The following is a 15,649-nucleotide window of genomic DNA, read 5'->3' as shown; positions in this document are numbered from 1 at the left end:
TCATGTTCAGTGTTCCAGCTAGGATTTGAAATCAGAGGGGCGCGTTTTTAAAAAAGGGCACTTTAGCGCGTTCTCACTGAAAAAAATCAAATACTTAATATTACCACATAATGACATATTTTTAGCAAGCATGTAGCTAAGTTAAATACTCTATACTATTACATACATTGAAAATTGTGTAGGTTTGGTTGTGAATTTAAATAAGAGTGCCAATGAGACAATTGTCTTTATTTCGATCTTGAGAAATAGATTAATTCAACAAATAAGTTTGTTAATTCAACTTTGAAAGTTTATTATCAATTTAACAAGCATCTCCGTATATTTCATGTTGAGCGTATCTAATAATATCAATAAGTTTGTCAAAACGGATTTCAATAAGAAAATTGATACAAAAATTGGACTTTCGAGAGCTCCGTAATCGGCACAATAATAAATTAATTCAACTTTGAAAGTTTATTATCAATTCAACAAGCATCTCCGTATATTTCATGTTGAGCGTATCTAATAATATCAATATTAAAGTTAGTCAAAACGGATTTCAATTTAAGAAAAATGATATAAAAATCGGACTTTCGAGTGCTCCGTAATCGGCGGAATTTACAATAGAAGAACAATTGCGATATCTGATAGAAACCTTTCTTCTTCTCGATTTTTCATAAAAGTAAAGAATTAAATTATTTTTTTACCTTTGATGGTCATTATTCTTGAAAAAAGATGTAATAGACTGGCAAGTCTTTGATATTTTCTTCTTGTCATTTTCGAGTTGGTCAATTTTTCTTTTTTCGTCGGCATTTTGCGTGTTGACGATTTACAATATACTATTGGAATGATTCTTTTTTAACGAACGTTATTTTATAAATAACAAATACAATAGAAATGGACATCGTTCACATTTATTTTATAAATTCTATTTTGCATCGTCAGGTGTTAAAAAACAATTCATTTAACTTGGATGTTTGGTACTTCCGGGCAAAGGGATTAGACAGGGTCGTAAATTTCACCTGATTAAGTAATTGACTCTAATCAAATAGGTGATTATATACAGGTAACAAGTGTCAACAATTTTGATCTGTTGTCTTTATGAAGTGTGTGTATAAAGAACTCAACAAAATGGCGACGATATGAGGAAAAAAGATTGTTTTTTAAAACTTTTTTCAAAAGGGCACAGAGGGGCGCTTAAAAAAGGCAGAGGGGCGCAAAATTTCGGGGGCGGGGCGCGGCGCCCCTCCATTTCATGCTAGCTGGAACACTGATGTTCATCTAATAATCGGCTCATAGTACTTTATTACTTGCATATCTTAAATTGGAATAAACCTATTTTCAAAATCAGGTTGAAATGGTACTAATATTTCTAATGTCATGGATAAAACAGCTAGTTTAAATAAATAAGTCCCTAATTTCTGTTGCAAGCAATTTTCACTCTTAAATCTTTTTGGTATAGTACTTACCTTATATGATGCCATAGAAACATCGGCAAGTTGAGATAACTCTGAGTCACTATCTACTGCCCTATCTAAATTTTGTAAACTACTTGAAGTTTGACCTTCAAGTTCTTGATCCTCTGATATTTGCTTCTTCTTTGGTAATAAAGCTGTAAAAGAACAAACCATGTGTCATGTAGCTACCATATTCGACTTGTGTATCATATGCATTTGTGTATAATACGCACCCCTTTTCATCCCCCCCTAATTTCTATCCCTGTAAAGTAATGTGTGCAATCTCAGCAACAACTTAAATGAGGTCTGGACCAATCAAAATGTTTACAACATTGAAGCTCCTATACAACAACACCGTTTTAAAAATGGTTCATTAACTCTTTAAGGAAATAAACATAACAATTTATATCAACTGTCAATCATGAATGTGCAATAAAAATCAACCAAAAGACTTAAAGATGAAATGGAAACAGACAAATCATTCTTGAAAGATTATCAATTTAACATATTCTATCTATCAAATGAATTAACCTTTAACAGATATTCTTTTCCAAAAAAAAAAAAAATCCTATTTAACATGTGAAGAAGATGTTGTAATTACCTTTTGGCACCTCAAACTGACTATCAAATCCTGCAAATGTCTCAGCCCGTTTTGGCACTGGTGGTACTTGGTAGGAGTTACTGAAATGTTCCCCAACACTACTGACATGACGACTTAGCTGAGAACCATTTCCATTATTTCCTTGTAGTATTGTGGTTAAATGTGATGCAGTCACTGAAACTGAGACAACAAGTACAAATTTTTAATATGCAGTAATTGAAACTAAGAAAATAAGTACAAACTTTTAATTTGATTTAATTTTGATAATACTGTAAACCACAAAAATGTTACAATAACAAAGATATGTTTGTTTGTAGTAGATACCTTTAAAAATGGTCTTTGATTTTTAAATCACAGGTGGATAACTTTAGATCTTTAATAAATCTTATATCAAAGTATAAATATTATTTATACAATAAATTTATTTCATTAAAAGTAATTAAAATATAGTATTGAAATAGTTCTACAAAGGCCAATCAAATCCCTTTACAATAATATAAATATAATAAAATATAATAACCAAAGATAGATAACTCTAGCTTACCTTCTTGAAGAGCTGCCTGCAGTGCTTCCATATGTTCAGTGCCTTCGTCTTCCATTGAACCAGGTCTCTGGAAATAAGAATTCAACTATTTCATTTGCTTTACATTGTCATTTTTTCAAATGCATATTATCTGCACAGAAACAAATACTTGAGTATGCTTATAATATAACAGTATTCACATCACAGAAGTTGCTTAATAGTTGTACTAACTATGGAATTTTATTACCTTTGTCTTTTAAAATTCCACTAAAAAAAAAGGTTTCATCTATCACAAGAGAAATAGGAATTTGTATTTAACCCCCCTTAATCCACCCCTATAAAACCATTTGTAATATCAAAGCAGAACAGTTACATTTTTATAGAATATACAACCATTCAAAAAATGACACCAATATTCATCTATTGTCGTAATGGTATATTTTCAGGTCTGTAAAAGACCCTAATGGTAAGATATACACACATAATGTACTATTGAAACTTACCTGAGATCTATTCTCCTCTCTACAGCTGTATATTTCTAACAGTTCTACCATTAGTTTATTTTTGTCATCACAAATCTGCTTTATTTCGTAATCTTTTTTATGCAATTGTTCTACAAATGAAATTAAAGCAGCTGTTTTATTACCTGATTTTAAGTAAAACTGGCTTTTTCTTGTGAATAAAAAAACAACTTTTAAAGTACAATTTCATAGTTGAGTGCATTTCATAATCCTACTGGTGATCATAAATTGCAGAAACAATCTTTAAAAATCTTTTTTAAAAAGTTTTTTTTAACAAACTTTTGCATTTTTGTATTTGTTAATAGTTCTTTGTTGTGTATTAAATTCCAGTGAAAAACACTTCATGCATATTCATGATGAGAAGTAACTAAACAAATATAAGTAATCCAGTTTAGCAAGAGAATATAGTAGCAGAAATTATTGTTGGTTAAATAAAGAAAATTACCAGTAAATAATTTCCAAATTTCTTTTTCATAATCTAATAATAAAAAACTTACCAATGATTTCATTGACCTTAGCTGACCTTGATTCCGTCAATCTTCTTTGTTCTTCTCTTACACTATCTTCCTCATCAACTATAAACATAAATAAATTATTATATTTGATTTTATGTTCAAAATTGCAATTGTGATTACTGTTTAGTTGATAGCTTGATGGATACTCAATATCTATAACCAAATATAACATAAAAATTGCAAACAATAACTTGTCAATACTGTAAGTTCATGTTTTCATTATTGTGAAATTTGCAATAAGAAATGAGTTAAAAAAAAAAAAAAAATAAAAACTTCCATTTTAAATTTTGTTAGAATTATTTGTATGCAGCATTTCCTACACTACTTTGTTCAACAATCACAATAATAACTGCACACAAAAAATTCTAAATTTACAGTTTATGAATATGAACCCGCTGAATACTAAACTCGGTTTAATTTTCAATGTGCTAGCTTAATCAAAAGGGAACAGTCAAAAGGAAGATATGTAACTGTATATTGAATCCTAGCCAACCAGGTTTTGATATTACTCCTAAATGCTCTGTGCAGAGTAGAGAAACTACAAATACCAGATTTGAAGTCTTTAGCTTGACCCAGCCAGGATGAATCACAAAACATCCTGAACCTGTCAAGCATACTATCATGAGACCACCTAGGTGCTCTGAAGCCTGCTTTAAACCTCAAGTCTCAAACTTTCATGTCAAATTTGTAAATTTTATTTTTAAATCTTGCATTTTAAAATCAGTTTAGTAGTTGTACCATTGGCAATCATACCATCCTTATTTTTGTATAAAGAAAATGGCAGATAAATTTTACCTTCAGCAGAATCTGGGGGACAGTTAGTGGCAGCTTTCTGTAATATAGATATCCATTTCTGTCGGTCTGTTGATGTATTACACACTATCTCATACATCTCAGGATTCTTCTTGTTATGACTTATGAGGTATATTCCACGACTATCTCTAGTGTCACACTTTTCCCTGACCAGCAGTTCAAAGAGAGGTATTACACAGGACTGAAAAAATAAAATTACGTTTATTTGAAACATTATGCACCAGAAAAAAATATATGATTATTATACATATTGTAACATATATAAACAAATCTATTATTATAGGAATTGCAAATATAATTATGAAAGACATGATCATCAATTATATTCTAATGTACTGAGAAAAAGAGAATAACGGTCTGCTGCAAAAAAAGATTGTAGGTTTTGATCCTCCTCACTCCAGTTTTACGGTCATTGTTCTGTGAGCTTTTGGACAGAGTTCAAGACCTAAATGACTTTTAGATAATGGCAATAAAAGTGGTTTTCTATAGCTTTGAGTCTTGTCAAGTTCACAAACGAATTTTATGTCTTGAACCAAAACAGCATATCTTTTTTTTTCCATTATGTAAAATATATTATATTTCGCAGAAAACTGATTCAAACTAAGAAACAAAAGGTTCAATTTAATAATTCACCATTTTTAGAATAAAGTGAATTGCAAGAGAAATAGTTTTCTAAATGCAACCTACACAGGTTGATTAATAATTATCATACTTATCCTTCTATGAACATACCTTGTCATCTTGGGATTGAAAATTGTATCTTCCATTAACATCTTGCAGGAAAAATATAAGATCTGTTAAAACTACACATATTACTTCTGCAAAATAAAAGTGATTTCATTATAATACATCCATATACCAAAGACAAAACCAAGTACAATGTATTTAATTTTACATCTCTTAATTAAAATGACTATTGATAGAAAGAATTTTTAGCCATAGGTAGAGTTTCACTATTGATATTTCACCTGTTACATGTCTCGATGCAATGTAATTTTGTTTCTACCAAAGCAAATTATCAAGAATCATACTTTCAATTAATTTTTATTTTTTTTATAAGTAAATGGAAGATAATTCTAAATTGCCTCCCTTTGCCTTACCTGTATGTTTTCCTCTAGCACTTCTCATGTGGACCTGACCATCATACACTAAACTTCTATTGTTCGAATATATATCTGATCTCTTAAATTTTCTGTTTTTGTATGTTGCAAAGGACTTTGAATCCAGTTTCTGGTAAATTTCTGAAAGTCTTCGTTTTAATTCATATGCATCAACATGTTCATCGATTCCTTGAAGTAACTCTTTACTTAATTGTAATGCTTTACTTAAATTCTCTCGGTCTTTCTTATCTGAAAAAAATATTACAAAATGTAAATAAGAATGCAAAATTAAACAAAAAATATTAAAAACAACAATTATTCTTTCTCCAAAAAAAGATTTTAAAAAACGCAAGTGAACATCTCTGAATAATCACATTGAAAAAAAAAATGACTGAAATTTTCTTTTGATTTGAATATTACCAATATTGGAAAACTTATAATTTCAAAAGAACAATTTCACTTCATTTGTGGTCCAACATGATCACATACGACCTGTGACCATAGGGGGGTTTGGCAGGCAACCTTGCGGTCTGACATCATTTAAAAGAACCTGGGACCTTTAAAAATGTTCAAAACCGTTTTATTTAAATGTTTTAATTGCTTAAAAGTAACCTAGTGACCTGAAGAAATTTCTAAATGTTACCTTGTGACCTAAGGGGTGTACCCTACTGGAAACCCTAGTCTAGAGATACATTTAGTACCAAAAAATCTATTTCACAAGTACTCATTTTTCATACCATATATGTTCTTTACATTTTTATTATGGATACAATCAGATCAAGCGAAAAAACTTGTCTTGGCATTTAATGTTGAACATTAAATGTATTATAATGAGAGTTTTTCAACAGACAACTTCAACTTCTGTAGAACTTACCTTTTGTACTTTTGAGTATATGTTCTATGAGTATTGGGTATTTGGTTGGACGTTGAGTTACTAACAGTAAAAATGATGGAATATCACGCTTTTTACATAAACTGTGATGACTGCATCTCTGGAATAATCAAAATATTCAAATAATTTGAAATGTTGTATTATTATAAAATTGTTTCTAAAAACGAGCATGAAAATATATTGTATATAATGCAATGTTATAAATGCTGTAGCAAAATATTTTCAATTTACAATGATTTTGATATTGAACAACATGTGTGATTTTATATGTCTTTCTGAACTTCTTCCCATTTTAAAGCTTAGAATAGAATACCAAAATCTGATGTTCTTCTTTAATCATGAGCAGACGGAAAAGATTCAATGACAAATAAACCAGCAACCAATGATGAAACACTGATTAACCATATTAAATGCATCTTCAGTTCTGCCATTTTATGTTAATGAGTCAAACAAATCCTGAACTCATGTAACAGATATCACTCACACACACATAAACCATGAGACACAAATGGGTAGTTAGTGGTCAATTATATTCACCAGTCAGACTTAAATAGTAGCAAGTATGAGTGTTTCTGTATACCAACTAATGTGATACGGTTAACATTTCCGGTTTTATTGTTGTAAGTTGCTGTATAACTGACGAACAAATATTCAATGCATTTTATCTAAAAAATTCATATTGAAAAGTTTTATTGAAAGCTGTCCGTCCATCTTTATCTTACCTGTATAAAAGTAACGAATTTTCTATCTTTAATTAGAAGATCTTTATAAAATTGCACTGATTCTTTTTGATTGGCACAAAATGCTCCATAACATTTCTTCATACTTTCTGCTGACTCATCATTAAACTAAAATAAGAAAAACATTATCAATCATGGGTTCAGCATTTTTTATAATGGGAGTCTCATTAGGGGAGGGGGGCACTTATTGTTAAGTCAGATTCCAGCATCCCCCTTATCATTGTAATGATTACACTTGTAATTTCACATGTCCCGCAAGACTTCCTTCCCCGTTTTCACGATTAATATTTTCACGTGCCATGGGAATCGGCCAATCCTGCATCACGCTTAGACCCGAATGAGACCCACTATAATCATCCTACCTTTTAACAATTAAAATTTCTGAAGTTTTGTTAAAAAAAAATATTTGAAATATTGTAAAAAAAAAAATGTCATCTAATTCACACAGAAATCTCACCCTCTGAAATCTCCAAATTACTAGTGTATATACCCGGAATTTTCAATTGATCATTCATAACATTCTTCTCCTCATTATATATCGAAACTGATTTGCTAAAATATTAGACGTTCAATCAAAACTAACCTGTCTAACTAAAGTATCACCAATAAATTCCACGCTATGGTCAGGTCGTTTGTTCTGTAAATCTTGTAAGTTTTGAAGGAATGTCATATGAATATCTATAAGTTCATCTAGTTTTGGGAACAATTTGTCAACGGTTTCTGGAGGCATCAGTAAATCGTGAAGTATGCCCTGACTGTATACCTAAAAATACAATAACATTATAATAAATACTCTAAATGATGATGTATGTATTGAGAACATGTTTTTTTGCTGTCTTCTTTTGTCTTTATTAAAAAAGTAGCCTGTGTCTAAAAAACATCAACACTATGGCTCAATTCTAGATTGCATTCTTAGATTACAATTCATTCAGTAACTTGCTAACTTTCACGTCAACAGAACCATTTCTTTTGGGGTTCAAGCTGTTAAAATTACAGTGTTAAAAAAAATCACTGTCCTAATCATTTTAAATAGGCTTGTTGAAATTCCTTTACTATAAAACAATACAAAGTTTTCAAGGGTTATTTCCCTTTCAATGTATTTTTCTTGATGGAATGAGAGAAAAGAAAACAAAGAAAGGTAAACAAACAAACCTTCTGTAAAATTTTAAGTGTTCTGCAATGATGTCTTTCTGTTTGTATCAATTCTGAAAAAAAAAAATTTATTATTTCTGTTTTACTTAAATGGTTACATTGTAAAAGTATAACTCAAAATGATATTAACTCAGATTTTAATATAAAGGTACAATAATCTACGTAAAATATTTAAATCATATATAAATTATGCAATGATTCTTTTATTGACATTGTGAAAAAATATGAGTTATCCTTAATTGCAACCCCAGTTCAAATCTTTAACTTCAAGTATGACTCGGCCTAAAACAAACTTTTTCTTTTTCTTGTTTGAATTAATGTACATTTGTCATTTCGTGGCCTTTAATAGTTCACTGTGTGGTATGAGTTTTGCTCATGGTTGAAGGTCATACAGTGACCTACAGTTGTTAAAATTTACGTCATTTGACGTGGAGAGTTGTCTCATTGGCAATCATACCACATCTTCTTATTTTTGTATTGAATTATAACACTCCAAGACTATAACAAAGTTGGTCTTATACATGATCTAAACTACTGTTCTTTTTAAATTTCAATCTAAGTTAATTCATTTTGAATTCAAACAAGTATTTCATTATAAAAATCAGATAATAAAAAATGGTACATGATTGACAATTATACCATAAATATTTGAACAGCAGCATTGCATCATTACAAGATCTTATGGTGCAAAAGTAAAGACACCACATTATAAATTCTGGAGCAGAAATTAAAAGTTGTACCATACAATGTAAACTCACCCCAAATTGTGTCCTGTCGTTTTATATCTTTCGAGTTCATTTTCTTTAAAATCTGTTGATCAGAATAAAATTCATTCATTGTGACTGTTTTAAAATGAAATACACACTTGCACAAAGGATTATCACACTTCTAAGAATGATGCCTTTCTTACTTCAATATCCACACAATAAATATAAACAAGTACATAGCACTAATTCAAATAAAATTACAAAAAAATAATCCATCAACTACCATTGATCACACATTTTTTTCTAGAAATACACATTCACAACTAAACATGTCAAAACTCTCAATTGTACAAAAACTGTTAAAAGCGTTCATGAATCTTGTCACAAAGTTTAAACTGTGCATTGTCCATCAAACTGTCAATTTCCATTGATTTGTTTTAAAGGTGTAAATTTCAAAAAGTAAAGTCAGCTGATTGAGCTCAGGTGTGAATACAGGGAGAGAATCACATCAAAGAGCTTTAGGGTATTAATTAAATATGAGAGGACCCATTGTTATCTTTAATTTATCTGTAATTACACATCAAAAAGATAATCAAAGGATTTGTCCTACATAATTGTGACATATAGAAACCATTGAAAAACTAATGACATCAATTGTTTACTTTGTAATTAACATATGACAAAATCCATGAAATCTGTAAATGTAAAATTAAATAATCTCTACTTTTCTTATTATTTGCATTAGTACATGTATATCCTTCAAAATATATTTGTAACAGAAAAACATTCCAGTATTTCAACAATTTTGGTTGACTTTGTTTTCTTATTTTTTTACTCATACATTTGTATTTCCATTTTACTTGGGATTTTAAAGACATCTTACAAACTACCACAAATAGAATTTTTTTGGTGAACATTTGTATATATACATATATATATATTTTGTAAAGAGCTGAATTATCCATAAATATAATTATTTGGTTGAGTGTCCTCTACACCTGCCCTTGGTGACTCAATTTCAATAATTAAAATATCTGCCATTACAGACAAAAATAAAATCTACTACAGACTGTCTAGAATTGTCATTCATTCAAAGAACTGTGAGTGAACATACAAAAAGAATGATTAAGTAAATTCTATTATCTCCCCTTTAAAGTGTTTGACCATGATAGTATTCCTATATGCATATCCTAAGTTGCTATTCATCATTTCAATATCCATCTAGCCATTTAGAAGAAGTTGTGCTGATTTGTTGCAATATCGAAGAAAGTTAATTTGATTACCTCCCCTTCATTATGCAGGAGCCGGATTATATTCCTTTATGCATATTTATCTTTATTTAGCCTCCGTTAGGACAGATAGTGATACAAATAAAATATTAATAAATAACACATTTATATATAAGTTTGAACAGATGAAAAAGAGAAATTATTTCAAACATATTTCACTATGTCAATTAGCAGAGAAAAAATGTTTTGCAAAATTTGTTAACATAGGTGATGCATAAAAAAAACGTTTAAACCCGCTGCAATTGTTTGCACCTGTCCTAAGTCAGGAATCTGATGTTCAGTAGTTGTCGTTTGTTGATGTGGTTCATAGGTGTTTCTCGTTTCTCGTTTTTTATATAGATTAGACCGTTGGTTTTCCCGTTTTAATGGTTTTACACTAGTAATTTTTGGGGCCCTTTATAGCTTACTGTTTGGTGTGAGCCAAGTCTCCGTGTTGAAGACCGTACTTTGACCTATAATGGTTTACTTTTATAAATTTTGACATGGATGGAGAGTTGTCTCATTAGCACTCATACCACATCTTCTTATATCTATTTCTGCTCACAGTCTAGTTGAAATTTGGTTTCGCATGATAGAACAGATGACAGAAATCTTCATCAGCTAAGAAACCAACAAAAGACTAAAAGTGATCGGGTTAATACATAGTAACTTCCACCAGAATTCATGATGAATGTCAGATTTTAATTATAAGAAGTCACACGAATAGATTGTATGAATACACGTATCAGTGAAAAATATACCACATTTATCCCATAGATTAATATCTGTGTTCCTGTTGTGAACTTAACAACACATTGATACTATGTTACTAGCCTGTATACCCAAATACAGAAAATCTAATGAAACAGTCCATGCAGGATGAGGCTGGAATATTTTATGTATTTTCTTAAACACGTTAAAGTCACTGTCAACACACATTGCTGCCATTCTCTTATTTTGAATTCATAATAGAGCTGTAAACTATTCGCTTCCATGTACGCTGAGACGGAAACTGTTTTACTAGTCCGATGTTGACAAAAGTCAAAGGACAGACAGAAGATTGATGGAAGAACTTTGTTTGAGGTGGGTAAATAAGATGAAAATTTTAAATTCTAAATAACTGTATTCAATACATCATTTTTACTTACAACAAAGTTTTGGAAGCATCAGTTGTACAATTATTTACCTTTTTATCTACTGTAACACTCCAATGTTCTGGTTCTTCTTTATATACAGATAAAAAGTCGTCAGTTATGTGTACACTGCTACTATCACTTGGTGCTGTAATTTAATTAATTAGTAATAATTATCCATAGTAAGGCGTACTAATTTACTATTTATTGACCTTAACATAGCATTTCCTTCTTTTTATCTTGTATATGTCTATGAATCCCTAACACTGCCAGGTATGTTTTTAGTTTTGTTTCTACATATTTACATATTATGTAAAAAAAAAAAATCAGATTTTATTCTGCACAGAAAGTTTTTGGTTTGATTTAAAAAAAAAAAAAATTAAGCTTCCAGGTGTAAAATGGAAAAAAAACCTGAATGTCATATGTTACATCCTTTTTGAGACATCGTACTAGGAAACTAGAAGGATAATCATGTTTACTGGAAGTGGTGTGGCCTGGTGAAAACAGGAAACAGAAAATAGGAAAAGATCAGTTTTGTCTTTGATGTTTAATACCTTTTTTAATCTTTAGAGGATCCCGAAAGGTCTTTAAAAGCAGAAAGTAGAACGGAGCGTTTTCAGATCCTTATAAGCAAAGCTTGGACAAATGATCTGTATTTTAATCAGATTGTGGCTAGTTGTACTTTTAGGCATGAAATCACATTACTGCACACATAATTTGTACATTAAAAGTATTTTTTACATAGCATTATTCTTCAAAAGCTTTTTAAAGCTCAGCTATTTTGCATGTAAGCTAATAAAGACTGCAACCATAAAGGTTACCATATAAATTGGGAGATAAATCTAAAACACCAAAAATATAAAGTTATGTAACAAGGGAGATAACTTAAGTATCTACATACCATCAATTTCGTCAGATGACTCGTGAGATTCTGGAGGGCCATCTGTACTGGATCTGAAAAAAAAAACAATATAAAATAAAAATACTTCAGTATATTCAAATTACCCTTCTAATAAGTGAAATATGATTTGTAAGGTTATTTGAGGAACTGACACATCAAGCTTTACCAAAGCACTATATTAGGATAGTGTATGTTTTTTCCATGCAAAAGTTAATATAAACATGCCAGATACAAATACATATATAAATAAAGGAATGCATTTTGTAGATGTAATAATAAACTAGAAATGTAAATTGAATGATTGATTTTTGCTTGCTAAATGTCTTAGAAATATCAAGGAACATTACACAATTTTGATGGAATCTTTTAATGTTTGTACAAAGCAGCATAACTCAGTAATCCCTTAAAATGAAAAATGTGTACAAAAATTAATAATAAACAGCTGCGCCATGAGTGCATGATACGCCCTTCGTCTTGTGTGTGAATTTTTATGCAATAAGCATAAATAGTTTCTGACATACGGCATGACATGCGAAAACCCCCTTTTTTTTTACAAAAAACTCAATATCTCTAAAATAAAATTTTGAATCAAAACCAAAAAGTATACAGATCTTTAGATTAATATAACTAAGAAGTGTGTAAAATTTTAAGCAATAATCATAAATCGTTTTTGAGATATGGCGTGACATGTGAAAAACCCCTCCCCCTTTTTTTTACAAAATACTCAATAACTCTAAAATAAAATTTTGAATCATCACCAAAAAGTATACAGATCTTAAGGTTAATATAACTAAGAAGTGTGTAAAGTTTTAAGCAATAATCATAAACTGTTTTTGAGATACAGCGCAACATGTGAAAAACCCCTCCCCCTTTTTTAACAAAATACTCAATATCTCTAAAATAAAATTTTGAATCATCACCAAAAAGTATACAGATCTTAAGATTAATATAACTAAGAAGTGTGTAAAGTTTTAAGCAATAATCATAAATTGTTTTTGAGATACGGCGCGACATGTGAAAAAAAAAACACACCTGTTTTAGTTACTAAGTCCCGTAACTCAAAAAGCTTTAATCTTATTTTCACCAAAAAGTATACAGATCGTTTGACCATCATAAGAAACAACTATGTTAAGTTTCATGAAATTTGGATAAGTCATTCTCAAGTTACGGTGCAACATGTTTACGCCGGACGGACAGACAGACGGACGGACGCCGGACATTTGTATACCATAATACCTCCTGTCAAAAATATGACGGGCGTATAAAAATAATTGATTGAACATTTTGCTGTATAAAAAATTGTGGGTTTTTGAAATTTTCCCATTATAACAAGGAAAAATATAGACAATTTAACAATTTTTAATTCTCTTAGATAGTAATGTTTCAGTTTTCTGTCATGGCATTTTGAGAAAATCATTTTTTAATAATTATACATTAAAATTCATTTGCTTGAAATTAATAACTCATTTGATTCTTGATACTTTACAGTGTAAATTTTTGTCTAAGCTATAAGAAAATAATTCTGAAACAAGTAAAGGCTATTTTGGGTTTCATTTTGTTGAATTTAATGAATGATTGATTGATTGAAAATTATTGGACATCAGAAAATATTTACATTTTTGGGTTCCCATTTACTTGATGACACATACAAGGTAAAGAATTGAGAAGTCAAGAAACAGCCATAGAATGAAGATTGATTGTTGGTGTTTAACGACACTTTCAGTATTATAGGCTATATTGTGGTGGTCAGTTTTTATTGGTCAGGGAAGCAGGACTTCCAGGAGAGCACTACCAACCTTTGGCAGGAAAAACTGACAATCATAGTCAATCAAAATTGAAGTTGAAAGCACCTGCCACATATGGGGTTTGAACTCTCAACTTCAGCTAGTGATGCAGTGCCCCCCCCCCCTCCAGAAATGAAGAAACTTATCTTCTATTAAGTATATTTACTAGTGAGGACCTTCTGATTTAAGGTCATATTCTCTTTTATTAATTAGTCTTCTAAAGAAATACAGATAGTATTTTTCTAGACTTCTTCACATCTATTTCCACTTTTTTATACTTTTACTTAAAAAAAATGTCTGTGGTAGAAAAACAATCTTACCCTTTATAAAGTTTTTGTATATCCTCAATACTTCTTTTGATACTGCCACTAAACCTCCAAGGAGATTTTTTTTTATTTGTTTGTTGGGATACAATGAAAGTCATTTTTGTTTTGACAATGAACACTTAAATATGCAGTTAATAATTTAAACAAATACTGCATAAACAAACAAACTTCACACAAAACTGAAAATTGTTATTAGTTTAAACGTAGGAGGGGATTATAAAATGTAAAAAATCCTATTATAGTACAAGTATCTTAAGTTTTTGCATGGTTTTTTCACACGAGATGATGACATAGATGATATAATTGGGTCAATCGTGTATCCTCTTTGTAAATAACACGGAAATGAATAAACTTTATTGTTTACATATTCTGAGTAATTTTTTAAGTATTTCATTCAATTTTAAGCCTAGACAAACAGTCAAGTAATTTTCTAATTATAGAATACAGAGCACAGACATCAAATACATGTGATTTTCATTTCTGTGATAATTCTCCTAATAATATAATGATGAAAGAAACATTAATGTACCCAACGGAAAACTGAAAAAAGTGTAAGCAAAAAACAACATAAGTAAATGAGTTTGCTTTAAAGTAACCTCCTTTAACAGTGTATCTTTGGTAATGCGTTCTATAGCACTGTACCTTGTGTAAGGAGAGTGTTGTGATGTATGCATATTAAAGAACCTTTTCAAAAATTCTGTGAGCTTAGGTACCATGGCAAAATTTGTGCCCCTATTCAACATTGATATAACCTAATTAATACCTTTTCAGGCAAGATTTTCATTGGCATATTTTACCAGTATTGATTTGTTCTTCACCCTAACAAGATAAAGGAAGGGGTGGGGGAGGTGTGATCTGATCCCGACACTTACCCTTGAAGGAGAACTCCTCTAAATGTCTCCTGTTCCAAGTCTTCATCGATTGGCTTACTGAAATATGAAACATACCGGTAAGGGTTTTTTGAATAATGGGTTAAAAAAAAAGCAGAAGTTTAAAAATATATGTCAAAGTGTTGATAAGATTTAGCAGAAAGTATAAATAAATTATAATATGTTTATACATGCAATTAAAGCTTCATTTATATTACAGACAGATAAAGAAAGACAACTTGAAAAGTATTTTTAAAAGTATTTTTTTTAGCATACAACTTAGTTAAAATTATTTAATCAAGAACTCAGAATTATAGTGAAAGTAAAATGCAAAAACAAGCATGCTTACAGCCATCTGTTTCAGTCTG

The 15,649-nt window shown here is 30.1% G+C and overlaps 1 protein-coding gene across 12 annotated transcripts in view; it reads right to left on the bottom strand.

Annotated features, from left to right (window-relative positions):
* Nucleotides 1-15,649, bottom strand: part of LOC127735151 (rho guanine nucleotide exchange factor 28-like) — a 169,248-nt gene that overhangs the window by 10,147 nt on the left and 143,452 nt on the right. For 10 of the 12 annotated variants that reach the window (XM_052245235.1, XM_052245240.1, XM_052245241.1 and 7 more), the window contains 16 exons: nucleotides 15,285-15,341; nucleotides 12,303-12,355; nucleotides 11,455-11,549; nucleotides 9,052-9,103; nucleotides 8,294-8,346; nucleotides 7,725-7,904; nucleotides 7,124-7,249; nucleotides 6,384-6,501; nucleotides 5,510-5,758; nucleotides 5,142-5,227; nucleotides 4,392-4,590; nucleotides 3,579-3,656; nucleotides 3,064-3,173; nucleotides 2,582-2,648; nucleotides 2,038-2,217; nucleotides 1,449-1,591 (listed from right to left, as the gene is read on the bottom strand). In XM_052245235.1, coding sequence (XP_052101195.1) covers nucleotides 1,449-1,591; nucleotides 2,038-2,217; nucleotides 2,582-2,648; nucleotides 3,064-3,173; nucleotides 3,579-3,656; nucleotides 4,392-4,590; nucleotides 5,142-5,227; nucleotides 5,510-5,758; nucleotides 6,384-6,501; nucleotides 7,124-7,249; nucleotides 7,725-7,904; nucleotides 8,294-8,346; nucleotides 9,052-9,103; nucleotides 11,455-11,549; nucleotides 12,303-12,355; nucleotides 15,285-15,341 — 1,846 coding nt within the window. The remainder of the gene's footprint in view (nucleotides 1-1,448; nucleotides 1,592-2,037; nucleotides 2,218-2,581; nucleotides 2,649-3,063; nucleotides 3,174-3,578; nucleotides 3,657-4,391; nucleotides 4,591-5,141; nucleotides 5,228-5,509; nucleotides 5,759-6,383; nucleotides 6,502-7,123; nucleotides 7,250-7,724; nucleotides 7,905-8,293; nucleotides 8,347-9,051; nucleotides 9,104-11,454; nucleotides 11,550-12,302; nucleotides 12,356-15,284; nucleotides 15,342-15,649) is intronic. The other 2 variants (XM_052245244.1, XM_052245247.1) reach the window with 1 other exon arrangement.

This window comes from Mytilus californianus, unplaced genomic scaffold (assembly GCF_021869535.1).
Source record: "Mytilus californianus isolate M0D057914Y unplaced genomic scaffold, xbMytCali1.0.p SCAF_3, whole genome shotgun sequence".
Lineage (NCBI taxonomy): Eukaryota > Metazoa > Mollusca > Bivalvia > Mytilida > Mytilidae > Mytilus > Mytilus californianus.
Note: the sequence above shows the minus strand (reverse complement) of the source record. Positions and strands in the feature narration are given on the sequence as shown.